General features: G+C 52.8%; 1 protein-coding gene and 1 long non-coding RNA gene across 9 annotated transcripts in view; one reads left to right on the top strand and one right to left on the bottom strand.

Moving 5' to 3' along the window:
- LOC125631792 (uncharacterized) overlaps positions 1–8173 on the bottom strand; it is a 31648-nt gene extending 23475 nt beyond the window's left edge. For all 3 annotated transcript variants that reach the window (XR_007355068.2, XR_012667257.1, XR_012667256.1), the window contains exon 1: positions 8105–8173. This is a non-coding gene — a long non-coding RNA (uncharacterized LOC125631792). The remainder of the gene's footprint in view (positions 1–8104) is intronic.
- On the top strand, positions 6328–15914 carry LOC125631795 (sialidase-3). Of its 6 annotated transcripts, none has more exons than XM_048839041.2 (4): positions 6328–6744; positions 10333–10452; positions 10883–11113; positions 11952–15914. In XM_048839041.2, exons 3-4 carry the CDS (start codon positions 10910–10912, stop codon positions 13038–13040), a joined length of 1293 nt encoding a protein of 430 aa, XP_048694998.2. In that variant the 5' UTR covers positions 6328–6744; positions 10333–10452; positions 10883–10909; the 3' UTR covers positions 13041–15914. The 6 variants fall into 6 exon arrangements, with proteins under 6 accessions (XP_048694998.2, XP_048695019.2, XP_048695035.2 ...); XM_048839062.2 differs by lacking the exon at positions 6328–6744 and adding an exon at positions 8828–9137; XM_048839052.2 differs by lacking the exon at positions 6328–6744 and adding an exon at positions 9144–9381.
- Positions 15915–17781: the final 1867 nt, after the last annotated feature.

The following is a 17781-nucleotide window of genomic DNA, read 5'->3' on the forward strand; positions in this document are numbered from 1 at the left end:
TAAAAACAATCCAGGGAGATTTTGCTAAAAAGCCTGAGGAAGGTATAATAGAGTGGCTGGTCCGCCTCTGGGACACTGGGGATGGATATATACGCCTGACAGCCCAAGAAACTGAGCGCCTTAACTTAGGTGCAGGAATATTCCTGGAACATTCAGAGGGGAACACCCCTAAAACACTTTGGTCTCTGGCTTGTCAATGGGCAAGAGGAATTTACCCAGCAGACCGAGATGAACCCACAGTAATGCACTGGACCAACATAGATGAGGTAAAAACAGCTCTATTAACTGTGGCTGTCATTAGCATGCTTGGCCAAAACCCTCAAGAGTTAGCCTATGAAAGTCCATGGGAGGGTCAGGTAGATGTAGATGATCTCAGACCCCTGCTTAAGGGAGTTCCGAGTAACCACAGGGCTATGGCACTGTCCCTTAGATCAGAAGCTGCAGCACATAACAGTACCTTTCGGGCACTGCTAAACCTTCTGGTGTCATACTTTAGAGAATTCGGAGACATCAGAGCACTGACAGGCAAAGCTAAGATGCGTTCCCTTCAGGGAAACAAGGGGGCACCATCTAAAGGACATAAAAACAAGTGAGAGCCAACCCAGGAGGAAAAGGAGCTTAGAGCCAAGTTGTGGAGACAATGTCTGGCTTTAGGTTATCCCAGAGATGTGATAAATGGACTGCCCACAGAGCGGCTAAAATTATTCACCACCTTTAAAAGAGCTGACTGGGAGACAACTAATGCTACTCCCAGTGCACCTCTGCAGCTCTATCCTCTTTCCCCACCTGCAGACACCCTGTATACTCCATTGCTGCAGCAACTGCAAGAGTTATCAGAGCAGGGAAACTAGCTTGCGGGGGTCAATCTCCTCTCCTAATAAACCAGCTTAAATCCAAAGAGGAGAAAACAACAGCAAAAGACCCCCGGATACATGTAACTGTAAATGACAAACACATTATTCCTTTCTTAATGGACACAGGGGCTCAAAGGTCCATGATTAAGGGAGAAAGTTTTCAGGGCTCGCCACCTACTGGCGGAAAGCAGGTACTTGTTACAGGGGTAAATGGCAGTCCCATAACTTACCCATTAGTTAAATAAAACTGGATATCCCATTGCAACCCCACCATCAGCCCCGAAAATATGAGGTGATTTTGGGCAATGCCAACATACTGGGCATGGACGTTTTAAGAAGAAAGAAGGGAAGGATTAATGGGGAAAGATGGGCTTTTGGAGTCAGTTCTGTTCCTCATGCCACCCACCTGGAAGAGGAAAGCCCTCCCCACTATTCTGTAAACTTACTTAGCAGCGCGCCTGCTCTCCCGCCCTCAACAGTAACAAGCATAAAGCCATATAATGTCCCAGCTGAGGCCATAAGCCCTGTTACTGACCTGATCAAAGATTTGGAACAGCGAGGAATTTTAATTCGTACCCACTCTCGCTTTAATTCTCCTGTGTGGCCCGTCAAGAAACCAAATGGCAAATGGAGACTCACTATAGACTATAGGAAGCTAAACAGTAACACTGGACCATTAACTGCAGCAGTCCCTAGCATAACAGATATTGTAAACACCATACAAACCTGGGATAAACCCTGGCTAGCAGTATTAGATGTAAAGGACATGGTCTTCATGGTCCCTTTGCAACCAGCTGACCAGGAAAGATTTGCTTTTACTTGGAAAGGTGTACAATACACTTTTACCCGAATGCCACAAGGGTTTAAACACTCACCCACTATTTGCCATGGGGCACTGGCAAAGGTCCTAGATGACCTTATACTGCCACCCAATGTACAAACTGTGCAATACATTGATGACATCTTAATAGGTGGGAAAACCTCAGAAGAGGTACAGGAGGCTATGAATCAAATCAAAGGAGCACTAGAAGCCCTTAATTTAGAGTTACCAGCTGAGAAATGCCAAGGTCCCTCCCAAGAGATAAAATTCTTAGGTACTGTATGGATGGGAGGTAGGAGGTCTGTGCCTAATGACACTGTGCAAGAGCTAAATCAGGCACCCTCCCCTGAAAGTAAAGATCAATTGAGACAGATTTTGGGAACCCTGGGGTTTTGGAGAAAACATGTACCTGGCTTTGCCATTATAGCCAGACCATTGTACAATTTGTTAAAGAAAAGTGCTGCCTGGGAATGGGCTCCTGCCCATGAGGAAGCCCTCAGGCAACTGATAGGGGAGATACACACCTATCAGGCTCTGGGTCCCATACATCCTGAAGCCCCATTCCATTTGTACCTAACTGTGGGAGCCACTGGAATGTCTTATGCTCTCTGGCAAGAAAGTGACACTGCTCCCAGACGACCAATTCAGTTTGGTTCCAAGTCATGGCAAGGGTCACAGGCTAACTACACGCCTTATGAGAAGGTGCTTCTGGCAGCTTACACAGCCTTGAGAGAAACTGAGGAATTAACTCAGGATAAGGACATCACAATTCACACTCCTCTTCCAATCATTAAACCTATATTGGAAGGGAAAGAGTTACCACCTGGTGTAGCACAAAAGATGACTATCCAAAGATGGGCACTTTACATACACCACAGGGTAGGGAGTGCAGACACTGCACAGAACCCCACTATGATTCAGGAATCCCTATGGAAAGTAGGAATGCCTGATGAATACCGCCTACCTCCACAGCAGTCTCCCATTAAGGATGCTGCCCCATTTGATCCTTCTAAGCCTGAGGGAGTATGGTTCACTGATGGCAGTGCCAGGCTGGTAAAAGGAAAATGGAAGGGAAAAGCTGCAGCAGTGCCTGCAGACACCTCTGCAGCACCCCTAACTGCTGAAATTGATGGGTCAGCACAACTTGCAGAATTGGCTGCAATTAAACTGGCCTGTGAAGCAGGAGCCACTGCAGTATATACGGACTCCTATGCGGTGTGGGCAGGTGCCACTCAGTGGATCACGAACTGGAAAAATAACCACTGGGAAATAGGAGGTAAACCAGTCTGGGGACTGGAATACTGGAAGTGGTTATATCAGCATGGCCTGCAACAACCCCTGTCTATAGGACATGTCTCAGCTCATCAGAGGAATAATACCCCAGCTGCACAGTTAAACAATTTAGCCGATGCAGCTGCCCAGCTCTTTACCACACAAGTAGAATGGGAACGCTTATATTCATGGTTACATGATAATTTAGGACACACAGGAAGTGATGAGTTAGTGCGGCAAGCACATATCAGGGGGTGGCCTATCACCCACAGACAGGCTAGAGACCTGGTGCAAGCCTGCACTATTTGTGCTGAGACTAGAAAACATATAGCAGAAGGACAAAGGTTTGCCAGGCTAAGAGATGGAAAAACACTATGGGCAACCTGGCAGGTCGACTATGTCAGACCACTGCCCACTACAAGGCAGAGGTGGAAATACACCTTGACTGGGGTAGAAATTGTTTCAGGGATTGGTTTTGCATATCCAACCCGATTGGCAACAGGGTTGTCCACAGTTATGGGACTAAACCGCTTAACAGCAATTGTCCAAATGCCTCAAGAAATCCAATCAGATAATGGTTCGCATTTTAAGAATAAACTTGTAAGGGAATGGACCCTTAACCATGGAGTCCAATGGACCTTCCACCTTCCATATCGACCTCAATCTAATGGCATGGTCGAGCGCTGGAATGGGTTGCTAAAGAATCACTTGAAGCCTACTGATGGCACATGGGGAGACAGACTGGACGAAGTGGTGCAGAGATTAAACAACAGACAGACTCCTACAGGAAGTCCAATCAGCAGGGGATTCTTCCCTACAGGGAAAGCTATCTCCCCTGCCAGAACACCACTGCACAGTTCCAAGTATGCTCCCGGAGACACTGTTGTGATTAAACACCCAGCCCTGGGAACCTTTACCTGTGTTTTGCATGCCTATAAAGAGAAAGGTGTATGGAGTGCCTTAAATGCTGATAAAAGGCTAATAACCATTACAGAGGCTTGGATCGCATCCAAGACCGGCTGACCATGTGATTTATTGCAGGAATGGTGCCATGGTTCCGAGCAACCTGCCAGCTAACCTGTCAGCAAAATGGACCATGCAGCAGACCTGTTTGATCACTAGAGACTACTATGGACTGTTGATATATTTGCCATTACTTATAATAGCAGGTGTAATTTTTGCTTTTGGTTTTAAAATAAGTTTTTTAGCTAGAACACGACCCACCAGAGATATGTTCCTGCAAGCCCTCATGATCCTTCTGTTGGCTCCAGTCACCTTGGCAATACCAGAACATCCTCTTCGGGGAGCAATCCAAACCATCGCCTCAGCTGCTGGTGCTACAAATTGCTGGATGTGCACCTTGCTAGATTCAACCAATGGACTGGGAATTGAATTTGTACCACTACATGCAGTGGCTGAGAATGGACAAACCTCATGGATGCAATGGTTAGCTCAACACTTGGGATTTTCCCTCTCCCCGTTTTTACATTCGGTTGTGAATACTGTTTTAACCATTTTAATTATTGTAATTGTTTTTTGTGTAACTTTATGTATTATGAAGCGTTTGATTCAAACTGCTCTTTCCTCCACGCAAATCAGATACCTAGAGCTAAAAAGGGATCCTAACCAATTCCGCGAACCCTCATCCTCTAATTTGGTTGTTGGGTATTTCTAGATTTCCCCAAGGAGGGCAAGAGGTGCTGGCATCACCGCCACCTTGCAATCTGGGATGTAGTGTGGTGCATCAGGGGGTGGAATGTAGCCAGACAGCCAGCCCTCTCCCCCCCCCCCCAGACCAGCATTGCTGGAAACACAGGAGGAAGCCGGAACAGGGCACTTAACATATATTCCAGCACAGCCTTTGAAGCTGCTACAATGTGCCTCTGGGAACAGATACAACGATTAAGCTCACAGCAGGCAGAGGCCCTGTGACAGACATGGCTCTTAGCCCCTACTAAATAGCGTGATGCACACACACCAACATCCTAGGTGGGAAAATATTTACCCTGATAAAAGAAATGTCCAGTAGTCGAAACTTACTGTTTCTCTCCCTTGCAAGTGTAAACTACTCTTGCGAAAGCTGGCGTCACCCAGACAGACCAGCCTCAATTTGGCATAAGAAAGGAGAAAGAGAATAAAGGAGTACAGAGGTATAAGTAGGGGACCTACAGCACCATGATTTTTGAGTGCTTTTCACTATCTATCTGCTGGTCAGATAAGTGACAGCCTCCCAAGGCTTCTGCAGCTAAGAGGGTCCCTAAGCCTTGTCCCTTATTCGTCTTTCCGCGGAATTGAGTGACCGATCCTGGCTTGGCACCGCTGGAATCGAGAGATGCAAGGAGGGTAAGAAGCACCCACACCTGATCTCCTACCTTTAGTGTACACATATTTTGAAACAGAGCTCTATACTTTGTTTTCTTTCTTTGGGATTGTGGCTTCAGTTTTGTAACTTGTTTGTGTGTGTAACATCTCTACATTTAAATAAGTAGGCACTAGCAATTTTGTAACCACATGATTAGAATCTAGCTTAATAAATTTTGGTAACCATTTATGCATAAGCCTGACTTGTTTTCTCTGGTTTACTGTAAAGCAGCCAACACAATTAAAGAACCTCAGCCGTTTTGGCTCTAAAGCCTGGCCATTAGGTGAGAGTACTAAGAGCCTAGCGTTGAGTTGTGCCGCCTCCACGGGGCAAACTCTTGGGGCACCTGTCAGTCAATCCTGGCTGCCCGCTGCGAAGGAGCTCTGAGCTCTAGCAGTTAAAGTCACGGGTGGTTAGGACCTTGGGGCATCCGTCAGCCTAGCCCAGGCTGCCCACCGCGAAGGGACAGTGTGTCCTAGCGGTTAAAGTCACGGATGGTATAAACAGGCATAGCTGGCACCTCACCAAACATCCTTGGCCGTCGGCTAACACCATCCACACTGGCAAGGCACAGAGAGCGCTCTGACTCCCTGGCTGGAGTGCTCCTGGTACTCCACCTCCCCGAGAGGATTAACAGCTGTTGCGCATTGGCTGAGAAGCTCCAGCTCCAGTGTAAATGGGCAGTAAGGTTATTACGCACGGATTGACCTCCGGAAAGTCCCCATAATCCTTTTAACTGAAGCATCCTCTCTTGTTTTGTTGTGAACTCCGGGTGCGGAAGTGCCGTTTCAAAGCTCCGTTTCGGGGGCTGCTTATCAAAAAACCAAACACAGCCACTGTTGGCTTTGAATGAGTGAGAGGCAGGCAGGGGGCTCCGTCTGGAGCGCCGACAGCCAATGTTTACTTGAAGAGAGAGGCGGGGAGGGGGTTTGGGGACCCTTTCGGCGAGCAGCTGCTTATCTCGTCTATGAGAAAAAAAGAAACAGCTGCCGTTTGCTTTCGGTGAGTGAGAGCGAGCGGGGGAGGGAGGGGAGGGTCTGTACTTACAAGGCAACACGCTGACACTCTCTCAGCCCCCCAAACATCCACTCTCTCTCCCGCCACGCTCCCTGTCACACTCCACCCCCGCCCCCATTGGAAAAGCACGTTGCAGCCACTTGAATGCTGGGATAGCTGCCCATAACGCACCGCTCCCATTGCCGCTGCAAATGCGGCCACGATAGTGCGCTGGCAGCTGACAGTGTGGACAGGCTGCAGCACTTTCCCTACTCAGCTGTACGAAGGCGGGTTTAACTCACAGCGCTGTACATCTGTAAGTGGAGCCAAGGCCAAAGATGTCTGCTGGAGCTGACAAGGACTGTACCAGGGGAAAGGATTGAGCCCAGACTAGGAAGGAGTCTAGTCTGTGAAAGAAGATTATTGGAACATCTCTGAGGGTGAGATATTACCTGTAATCAGTTTCTTAATGTATTAGGTTTATACTTGTGTGTTTTGTTTCATTTTGCTTGGTGACTTACTTTGTTCTGTCTGTTATTACTGGAAACCACTTAAATCCTACTTTTTATACTTATAAAATCACTTTTGTTTATTAGTAAACCCAGAGTAAGTGATTAATACCTGGGAAAGCAAACAGCTGCGCATATCTCTCGATCAGTGATATAGAAGGCGGACAATTTATGAGTTTACCCTGCATAAGCTTTATACAGAGTAAAACAGATTTGGGGTTTGGATCCCATTGGGAACTGGGTGTCTGGGTGTTGGAGATAGGTGACTTGCTGAGCAGTTTTTCATAGAATCATAGAATAACAGAGTTGGAAGGGACCTCTGGAGGCCATCTAGTCCAACCCCCTGCCCAGAGCAGGACCAAATCATCCCAGCCAGGGCTTTGTCAAGCCTGACCTTAAAAACTTCTATGGAAGGAGATTCCACCACCTCCCTAGGTAACCGATTCCAGTGTTTCACCACCCTCCTAGTGAAAAAGTTTTTCCTAATATCCAATCTAAACCTCCCCCACTGCAACTTGAGACCATTACTCCTTGTCCTGTCATCTGCTATCACTGAGAATAGTCTAGATCCATCCTCTTTGGATCCACCCTTTCAGGTAGTTAAAAGCAGCTATCAAATCCCCCCTCATTCTTCTCTTCCGTAGACTAAACAATCCCAGTTCCCTCAGCCTCTCTTCATAACTCATGTGTTCCAGTCCCCTAATCATTTTTGTTGCCCTTCGCTGGACTCTCTCCAATTTCTCCACATCCTTCTTGTAGTGTGGGGCTCAAAACTGGACACAGTACTCCAGATGAGGCCTCACCAATGTTGAATAGAGGGGAACGATCACGTCCCTCGATCTGCTGGCAATGCCCCTACTTATACACCCCAAAATGCCATTGGCCTTCTTGGCAACAAGGGCACACTGTTGACTCATATCCAGCTTCTTGTCCACTGTCACCCCTAGGTCCTTCTCTGCAGAACTGCTGCCGGGCCATTCGGTCCCTAGTCTGTAGTGGTGCATGGGATTCTTCCGTCCTAAGTGCAGTACTCTGCACTTGTCCTTGTTGAACCTCATCAGATTTCTTTTGGCCCAATCCTCCAATTTGTCTAGGTCCCTCTGTATCCTATCCCTACCCGTTTGTGGAGCGCCGGCTTTTTTTAAACAGCCAGGCTCACCTGAAACAAACACTCCCAACTCCCGCCCTTTTCAGCCAACCAATCAAGCACTCACTCAAACTTTCAAGCTGCCCTCACTACAAACACTCCGATCCTCTCACCAAACACACACTCAGATACCCAGATACTCACCAGCACAGATCCCAGGCAAACTCCTGCTGTTTGCTGCTCTGCTGTCCCTCACTGCTCAGCTGGTTCCCCACGGCTTTTGGTTAAAGCCTGCAGCTTTGGGAGTGTGGACCAGACCTGGGTCTGTGTTTTGGACTGTGTTCCGGTTGTCTAATAAACCTTCTGTTTTACTGGTTGGCTGAGAGTCACATCTGACTGCAGAGTTGAGGTGCAGGGCCCACACAGGCTTCCCCGGGAGCCCCGCCTGTGCGGACTCGCTGTGGGAAGCGTACAGTGTGGAAGGGGATGCTGAATGCTCCGAGGTCAGACTCAGGAAGGTCAAAGCTGTGTAAGCTTCTTGCCCTGGAGACAGTCTGCTCCCAGAGGAGACACGTTCCCCCAGAGTCCTTACTGGCTTCGTATGGAGCAGTTCCAGAGCATTGCCCGGTGACTCCGTGACAGAAGGCAATCAGGATGGTCAGGCATGACTTGCCCTTGGTGAATCCATGTTGACTGTTCCTGATCACCTTCCTCTCCTCCAAGTGCTTCAACATGAAGAAGGTCCACTAGGTGGCGGAGCAAGACTGCCAGATGCCGGGGAATCAGGGAGGGACAGACTGAGGGGTGGAAATGAGAGGTGCTACAGGATAATGGGGGGGAAGAGAAGTGGGGGCCTGCCGGTGGGAGCCTGCCTGTCTGGGGAGAGCAGCGCTGGGGCTTTCTCTGTGCAGCTGAGAGGCCAAGGGCATGCCGTGAAAATCCAGCACACGGGATTGGAAACAGTATGGGCTAATGCTTAGAGCACAAGCCTCAGGACTGAGTTCTATTCCGGGCTCTGCCCCTGACTCACTGCCAGACCTGGGGCAGGTCACGGTTCCGCTCCCTGCTTCCGTTTTCCTATCGATCTCCCAGGGAAGGGCCAGGAGATTGACCCCTGCTGTGAAGCCCCGTGAGAGCTGGAAATATCGAATAGGGAGGGTAACGGGCCGACGGCGGAGGCCATGCTCCATGATCACAGCGGTCCCTGCTGGCCTGGGACCGGGCTGGGGCTCGCTGGGTGAGAAGGGCTGAGCCCGAGGACTGGCCCGGGGTCACCCCTGGGACCGCGCGGTTCACGGGGCTTTACACCAGCCAGGATCTGGGCAGCTAGCGGGAGCACCTTAGGTTTTACCTCCGGTGCCGAGGGAAGCGATTCAGCGGCACACCGGCCGTGGGAGGAGACAGCCGGAGGGAGCCGAGGACAGGCAGGGACCGAGCCCTGCTGCTCCCCGCGCCCTGCGGTGCCCGAGCCCCGCGGAGCCGTGAGTGCGGAGCAGAGTCTGCGGTGAGGGGCGGCGGGGGCAGGTCTGATGGGGTGGGGGGGGGACTCGGCGCAATGGAGGAGTGGGGGGCAGGTCTGATGGGGCGGGGGGGACTCGGCGCAATGGAGGAGTGGGGGGGCAGGTCTGATGGGGCGGGGGGGACTCGGCGCAATGGAGGAGTGGGGGGGCAGGTCTGATGGGGCGGGGGGGACGCGGCGCAATGGAGGAGTGGGGGGCAGGTCTGATGGGGCGGGGGGGACTCGGCGCAATGGAGGAGTGGGGGGGCAGGTCTGATGGGGCGGGGGGGACTCGGCGCAATGGAGGAGTGGGGGGGCAGGTCTGATGGGGCGGGGGGGACTCGGCGCAATGGAGGAGTGGGGGGGCAGGTCTGATGGGGCGGGGGGGACTCGGCGCAATGGAGGAGTGGGGGGGCAGGTCTGATGGGGCGGGGGGGACTCGGCGCAATGGAGGAGTGGGGGGGCAGGTCTGATGGGGCGGGGGGGACTCGGCGCAATGGAGGAGTGGGGGGGCAGGTCTGATGGGGCGGAGGGGACGCGGCGCAATGGAGGAGTGGGGGGCAGGTCTGATGGGGCGGGGGGGACTCGGCGCAATGGAGGAGGGGGGCAGGTCTGATGGGGCGGGGGGGGGACTCGGCGCAATGGAGGAGTGGGGGGGCAGGTCTGATGGGGCGGGGCGGGACTCCGCGCAATGGGGACTGGCGGGGGGCCAGGTCTGTTGGGGGGACTCGCCATGACTGGAGACAGTGTGGAGGCCTTTTGGGGGTTGGGGCACTGTAGCACGTCTCTTTAGCAGTAATCCTGGGCCAAGCAGTGTCTGCAGGAGTGGGGCTGGGCTGGGCTGGGCTGGGCTCGGCTCAGTAGGGCTTGAATCCCTGCCAAGGTTAGAGCTTCTACTTTCACTTCTCTTGCTGTTTCTGGTTCCTTGGTCTAGTTTGCCCCCTTCGCCGTTGGAAAGAGCAGAAAGCCAGGCCAAGAGGGAGACTCCAGAGCCGGTCTGCATTGGAGACAGCGCTGCGGGGATCCCCTCCAGCGGGGCAGGCACCTGCTGACGGTAAATTACTGCACTGCATTACTGCTGGGCTGGTGCTGGGAAAATCTGGGCTTGGAGGAAGGCCCCTGTTTGTCACTTGGAGGCAATGGGGGCCGGGTTCTGATCTCTGTCACGCTCATGTAAACCCAGAGCCAGAAATTTCTCTGGCATAAATGAGCAGAATTTGGCCCTAACTCAGTGTCCTAGCCCCCCCTCGCGGATCAGGACCGGATCCGGTTCTCATTGAAATCATTAGGAGCTAAGTCTGCACTGAGCCCCTTGCAGCATTGATCCCTGAGCTGGTTGCCTGATGCAGTGAGTCTATGGCAGGGATGGGGAAAGAAGGAGCCCAGTAATGTTTCCTATCTGAGCAGGTGGGTGTAGCTCTGCGGCTGAGAGACACTCCGGAGCTAGTTTTGGTTTAACCCCCTTGATGCCTTTTCTCTCCCAGCTGAGGTATCTGGTACGTCGAGACATCATGATCAAGGCTTCAATGAGCTCTGGGAAGGTGACTCTCTTCCAGCGGGATCCGCAGAGTGGGGTCACCTATCGGATCCCCGCACTGCTGTATATCCCCACAGACACGCTCCTGGCGTTCACGGAGAAGCGCTCCTCTGCCAAGGATGAGGACACTGAGTACCTGGTGCTGAGACGAGGTCGGAAGACAGGGACTTCGGTCGAGGTAATTCCTTGTGCGTTGTTTCCCTGGAGACCCCCCTTGCTTGCTGCCGCTCTTAGCCCAAGGTGTCTCAGCATTAGTGCTTCCCGGGGTGCTGCCTCTCCCTGGATATCTGCACTCCAGGCTATTCACCCCCCAGTATCTAATGATACCGGGCAGGGCTAGATCCTGTGAGGGGCAGAGCGCTCCGATGAGGTACCGGGGGCCTTTACCTGCATTTTGAAGTGAGGAGGGAGTTGAGGCTGCTCACCACCTTGCAGGATCGCACCCCTAAGGAATATGATTGGGGAAGATGCCTGGCAACCCTACTGCTGACCTGGGCTGGGAGGCTCGCTCCAAATGGAGTGTAAACGTCCAAGAGAGCAGCTCAGGAGAGGGAGGGTGGGCCGGGCCAGCCCGGGGAACTGGCTGGGATTGTGACAGTCCCTGTCCCACGGAGCTAGCAACTGTGTGTTTGGCATGTGTCGTGTCTTGTCTCTAATTGCAGCCAGCTTGTGTCTGGCTGGATCCACACAGGGAGGAAAAGCAGAGCCAAGCCACTAAAGCAGAAGCCAGTGCAGCCCTCAGGGGAGCTGCTGCAGCCCAGCCCCTGCTCCCTTAGGGGAAGGCAGAACCAACAGCCTAAAATGAGGCTCTGAGAGCCCCTTTTTGGCACCTGCTTGGTTTTCAGAAGTGCTGAGGACTCATCAGCTCCCCGTGGCGGTGGGGCGAAGTGTGAGCTCCATGGCCCATCCAGTCCTGAGGCGGCAGTACAGAATGGTCATCCTGATGTACTGAGGAGTGGACCCTGCTCACTTACCCCTCTGACCTACCTGTTCTTGCCCCCTCTCTCCCGCTGCAGTGGGGGCCCACGGAGCCCTTGACGAGTGCAGCGTTACCGGCTCACCGCCCGATGAACCCCTGCCCGGTGTACGAGCAGAAGAGTCAGACCGTCTTCCTGTTCTTCATCTGCGTGAGGCAGCGCATCTCAGAGCAACGGCAGATCCGCACTGGGCAGAACGCCGCCCGGCTGTGCTACGTCTGCAGCAGAGACGCCGGCCGGACCTGGAGCTTGGTAACGGACCTGACGGAGCAGGTGATTGGGGAAGACTTGAAGGACTGGGCCACGTTTGCAGTGGGGCCGGGGCATGGGGTGCAGCTCCGCTCTGGGCGGCTGGTGATCCCGGCTTACGTCTACCACATTACCGCTCGCTGCTGCCGCCTGCCGCTGCGCTGCTGGACCCAGCCCCGGTCCTTGGTCTTTTATAGTGATGACGGCGGGCAGTTCTGGCACAAGGGCGAGCTGATTAAGGACATGAAGACGTTGGAGTGCCAGGTGGCCGAGGTGGCAGGCCAGGCCTGCGACCCCGTCCTGTACTGCAACGCCCGCACCCCGTGCCGATGCCGGGCGGCTGCGCTCAGCACAGACCAGGGGCTGACATTCAAGAGCCCCTCCTCATGCAAGAAGCTGTATGAGCCGCCTGACGGCTGCCAGGGCAGCATAGTGAGCTTCACACCGACACCGGGGCTTCTGGAGGCGGATGGCGCAGAAGGGCCAGACGCCCCAGCCCATGAGATGACCTGCCCGTTGAACAGCGGGAATGCCGCCTCCGATATCTGCAGACGCACCATGTCATGGCTGCTTTACTCCCACCCAACGGGTAAATGCAAGCGGGTTGACCTGGGCATCTACCTCAACCGCTCCCCATTGACGGAGGCCACCTGGGAACACCCCTGGCTCCTGTACCAAGGGCCGTGTGGTTACTCGGACCTGGCCGTGTGCCAGGAGGTCCCAGCGGTGCTCTTGTTTGGCTGCTTGTTTGAGTGCGGGGTGAATTACGAATGTGAGGAGATCGCCTTCCAGCTCTTCTGCTTTGAGGATCTCCAGAAGGGCAGAGGCTCCCCCCGCTCCCTGGAGCAGCAGCCTAACACAAAGCAAAAATCCAACTAGCGGTGTCCTCCGGGGGAGTAAGCGAGAGAGACACACGCTCACTCCCCCCGGAAGATCCCCACCCCATGAGGCGTGGGCTTCCGAAAGCAGCCTCTTCTTTCGCGTGTCTCTGGTTCAAGGTCCGGGACTTCCTGGGGCCTGGTTTGTAGAGGAGCAAAGCATCCGTCGCTCCATCTGAGATTGAGAACTTGGCCACAGCCCGGGCAGCCCTGCCAGCCTCTCCGGTGCCGTCCTACTGATGTACCAGCACCCTGAGCCAGATGCACCACCGCCGGGGGCCAAAACGCCTGCTGGTGTAAATCAGCTCCACAGGTTACACCAACTGAGGGTCTGGCCCAGAGAGAGGACTGCTCAGTCCGTACTCCACAGACCTGTCGATCCTTGGTCCCTCTGCTGAGACTGCCCGTCCATTAAGAATTGTACTACAACAAGAGAACTCACTCTGGGTGCAGGGAAGGGGAGGGGGAAATGTGCTTTGCTGCTGGGGGTGCTGTCCTAAGTTCCCCGTAAGCTGCGCGGCCGTGCAGCAGCCTGTTGAGTGTCCCACAGGCACTCGTGGATCTCGCCCGGCTGGGACCTGCCGTGGCCGGGCCACCCCTCCTCTGGCCCCAACTCAGCCCGGACTTGCCGTGGCTGGTGGGAGGGATGCCCTTCTCCCAGACCCAACCCAGACCCAGACCTGCTGCAGTGGGGAGAGGCACCTCTCTCCCCAGCCCAGGTGCTGCTGTGAGGAGAGAGAGCTAGGGGGAGTCCTCTCTCCCCACTGTAGCCCCGGGGCAGCCTGTACCCCGAACCCCTCACCCCTGGCCCCATCCCAGAAGCCGCACCCCCATCTGGCGTCCCCGCACCCCGACCCTCTGCCCCAGCCCTGAGCCCCCTTCTACACTCTGAACCCCTCGGCCCACCTCCACCACATGAATTTTGTTATGTGCACCAATATGGAGGTGATGTGTGACACATGACAAAATTCATTCCACACATGGGTGGGAAAAGTTAGAGAGAACACCGGTGCTGTCTTATTAAAGGAGATACTAAGAACGTGACCACACGTGGTCACTGAAGATCCCATGTTTGCAGGAGTAGTAGTTTAGCATCTTGGCCATTTCTCAGTTCAGGGAACAATCCAAGCAGCTTCCTTAAAGCATGCTTTGCAGTGTCAGCTGGAGAAGTTGTTCAAGTATTTCCTCTCCTTGGGCGAGTCCCGATGTACCTGGTGTGTGGGCGAGTGAGCTGTTTGTTCATTTGCTCTGTAAACTGCTCCAGGAGCATGCACATCCCTCCCTTCATAAATCAACACCACAGTGTCGCTTCTGCCCTGGGGAGCAAGCAGGCACCAGCTTGGAGGCAGATGCCAACGCTACTCCCCATCATGTCTGTGCACGTCAGCCCCAAGCTGTGCAGCATCTCTGCTGTGTTACTGGTGTGCCAGAGACCCCAGGTTAGCCTGTGGCTCTCCCTCCTGAAAATAGTTATAGAAAGCCCTGTGGTGTAGCATCTATGGTGCTGGACTGAGACTTGGGGGACCTGAAGTCTGTTCCTGGCTCTGCTGCTGAACTCCTGGGTGACCTTGGTCAGGTCACTTTGCTTCTCTGTGACTCAGTTTCCCTCCCACCCTTTGTCATGTCTGTTTAAACTGTCAGCTCTTTGGAGCACAGCCTGTCTCTTACCATGTGTCTGTATAACAAATGGGGCCCTGATCTCAGTTAGGGCCTCTTGATGCTACTGGAAAATCAGTAAGTAATAGTATTACATATTTATAAGCAGCTACCTTATTTCTTCTCCCCCCGCACCCTTAGTCAGCACTTAGCCAAGCTGTACATATCTAGCCTTTACAGAGGCAGAACCTGCAAACACTCATCCACCTGCTTAACTCTACTCACATGAGTAAGTGCCATTGACTTCAATGGGACTCCTCACACAAGTAAAGCTACCTGTATTTCTAGGATCTAGCCCCAAATCTTTCTTGGTGAGCTAGCAGGCCTGATTCTGATCTCACTTGCTCTGGTGTAAATGACAGTTTCATAGAAGCTGATGGAAATCCCAGGCATAAGCGAGATGAAAATCAGGCCAATTATTTTGAAATCCGTCCCTGCAGGATCTTTGCTGCCCTGTGAAAATCCCTTTAATCACCTGATGATGAATTGGCTTTTGTTTCTTATTTTTTTTTATCGGTTCTCTGTTTGTAGCAACTGCCACCAGTTCTGTAATGGCACTGATCGCTCACTGCATCGTCTGGGTCCCTTGCCATGAAACACCTTCAGCAAGAGAGTGACTACGGAATGTAAAGGGCTAGATTCACTCATTCCCCACTGGCCAATTTGCATGTCTCCGGCAGCCCAGGACAGCTGGAGAGTGTCGGTGAATCTGGCCCCCGAGTCTGCTTGACCCAGTGATGTCTGGTGTTAAGGAAAAGTTAACACATGTGACTCCATTTTGGTTTGGGGCCCACCATTGTTTAAATGCCAGCACATCATACACCAGGAGGAGTAATCCTTAAATACTGAATCCCTGTGAAAATCCTCCTCCTTGTCTCCAGCCTGCCTTGACTCCCAGTATCTGGTTTTTGTCAGTCTCTAACTCCCTGTCTCTTGGCCTTGATGTGAGGCCTCCCATCCTGATAATAAAAGTTACTGATGCATGGCTTTAGGACCATGCTGTGTAATTAACATACTGGTATAGCACGAGGAATGCACCAAGCAGGGATAGGTGGTAGATAAGACAAGGGTTTGTTTATTGGCTAAGGTTTCCGATGCACGAGGGCAACATGCTTTGCTAAAAGGTATATAACCTTTGTATAATCTGCATTCAGGGTCCCCTCCTGGCTAGCAGGGGGGCACCACGCTCGAGCGTAATAAATTTAGTGTTTTTTGGGAACTCTGCAGTTGTGGACTTTATTTCTGTGCCTCAGCCTAGATTCGGACTATGCGTGTCCTATCAGGTATAATTCGCAGCATTGGTGTGCGTGTCCTACCAGGTGTAATTCGTAGCACTTGTGTGCGTGTCCTACCAGGTGTAATTCGTAGCACTTGTGTGCGTGTCCTACCAGGTGTAATTCGTAGCACTTGTGTGTGTGTCCTACCAGGTGTAATTCGTAGCACTTGTGTGTGTGTCCTACCAGGTGTAATTCGTAGCACTTGTGTGCGTGTCCTACCAGGTGTAATTCGTAGCACTGGTGTGCGTGTCCTACCAGGTGTAATTCGTAGCACTTGTGTGTGTGTCCTACAAGGTGTAATTCGTAGCACTGGTTAAGTCAGTAATGAGCAGATGCTGGCTCAACGACCGAGTGTAATAATTTCCGTGGCGTCGTGACAACTGTTTTGTCAGGGTGGGTGCGCCATGGGCCTGTGCTAAAATTCTTATGCCCTTCCAATGGAAATGCTTAATGGCCACCACTGCCCCCAGCTGGTTAGAATCACATCAATTCATAGGCGCAGGAACTAGGGGGTGTTGTAGCACCCCCAAGTTTTACATGGAGCTCCACTTCTGGCCCTGCACCCGGCGTCCTGGCTGCCAGCCCCGTGCCTCTGCTCCAGCCCCACATTCGGGGTCTTCTCCTGGCCCCGAGCCTGGGGCTTCACCCCCAGCTGTGGTTCAGCCCCCTTACCCCGTCCATGTCGCCCCACCCAGAGCCATGGCCCTGCTCCCAGCCTCAGCTGTTCCTGTGCTGGGTAGCAGCACGCAAAACCTATTTGTATACATTGAACGGAGCTTTAATTTTAGAAACTCAAACTGCTGACTGTCCATTCACTGGCTGAGAGGATGTAACCATGTCTCCCTCCAGTGGTTGGTCCCAGCAACTATCACAGCTATTCACCTCGAGTCACAAGGCGTTAAATCCTCTCTGCTGATGAGGCCAGGGTGCGTGGTTGGTGCTGGTGCATCCAGATCTGATGCACAATGGTAGCCCCTGGCGCCTCTATCTGTACGTGGCCATGGTTCATTAGTAAGGATCTTTCTCTGCATGGGTCTGTGTCGGCTGTGCTTGTTTTATTTATTCCTCGTCTCCTTTAACAAACGGAATGTGCAGCCTCTTTGCACCTAAAGTGAGAACACGGCCCATATTTTATATTCATCTCCACAAAGATGGCTGTTGGCGTCAGGCCCCTGGTGCTTTGAATGCCTGCTCGAGCGAATGCAGGGTCGAGCCCTCCCTTGCAAAAGAGGAGGAGGGATGGTGTAATCTGAGCTGGATGTTAGCAGATGAAAGCAACACATGATTCCCAACCCCACTGAACACAGCGGCTGCAGGCTGGGGCTGCACAGCAGTATTAACAGATGTTCTTCTATTAAAGCATGCCTTGATTTGTGCCAAAAACTGGCCTCTCTCTCAAATGAGGGCTCGGGGTCTGTCTGAATGCTTTTCTGCGTCATGCAAAGATATTGCTTGAGCCTGTGACTGTCTAAAACAAAAGGCCTTACATACGATACAGTTACACCACTGATCTCCGAAAGAGTGGGTATTAATAAAGCTCTCCGCTGATGCCTGTATCCCTCATGGGGTGGTTCTGCTTGTGTAACTGCTGCAGGGTGGCAGCAGCTACGTTCAGTTCGGAGGCTGAGTTGTCCTGGGGTCAGAGCGTGGGATGGGAAGGCAGGAGGCCTGGGCTCTAATTCTGGCTCTTCAGCTGATTCGCTGCGGAAGTTGGGCTGCGTGGAACTGAGAACGGGCTGTGATGATTGCACCTGGAGCAAGGCGTCTCGAGCTGGAGCTGCTGGTTGGGTGAGCCAACTGTGCTGGTTT

This window comes from Caretta caretta, chromosome 1 (assembly GCF_965140235.1).
Source record: "Caretta caretta isolate rCarCar2 chromosome 1, rCarCar1.hap1, whole genome shotgun sequence".
Lineage (NCBI taxonomy): Eukaryota > Metazoa > Chordata > Testudines > Cheloniidae > Caretta > Caretta caretta.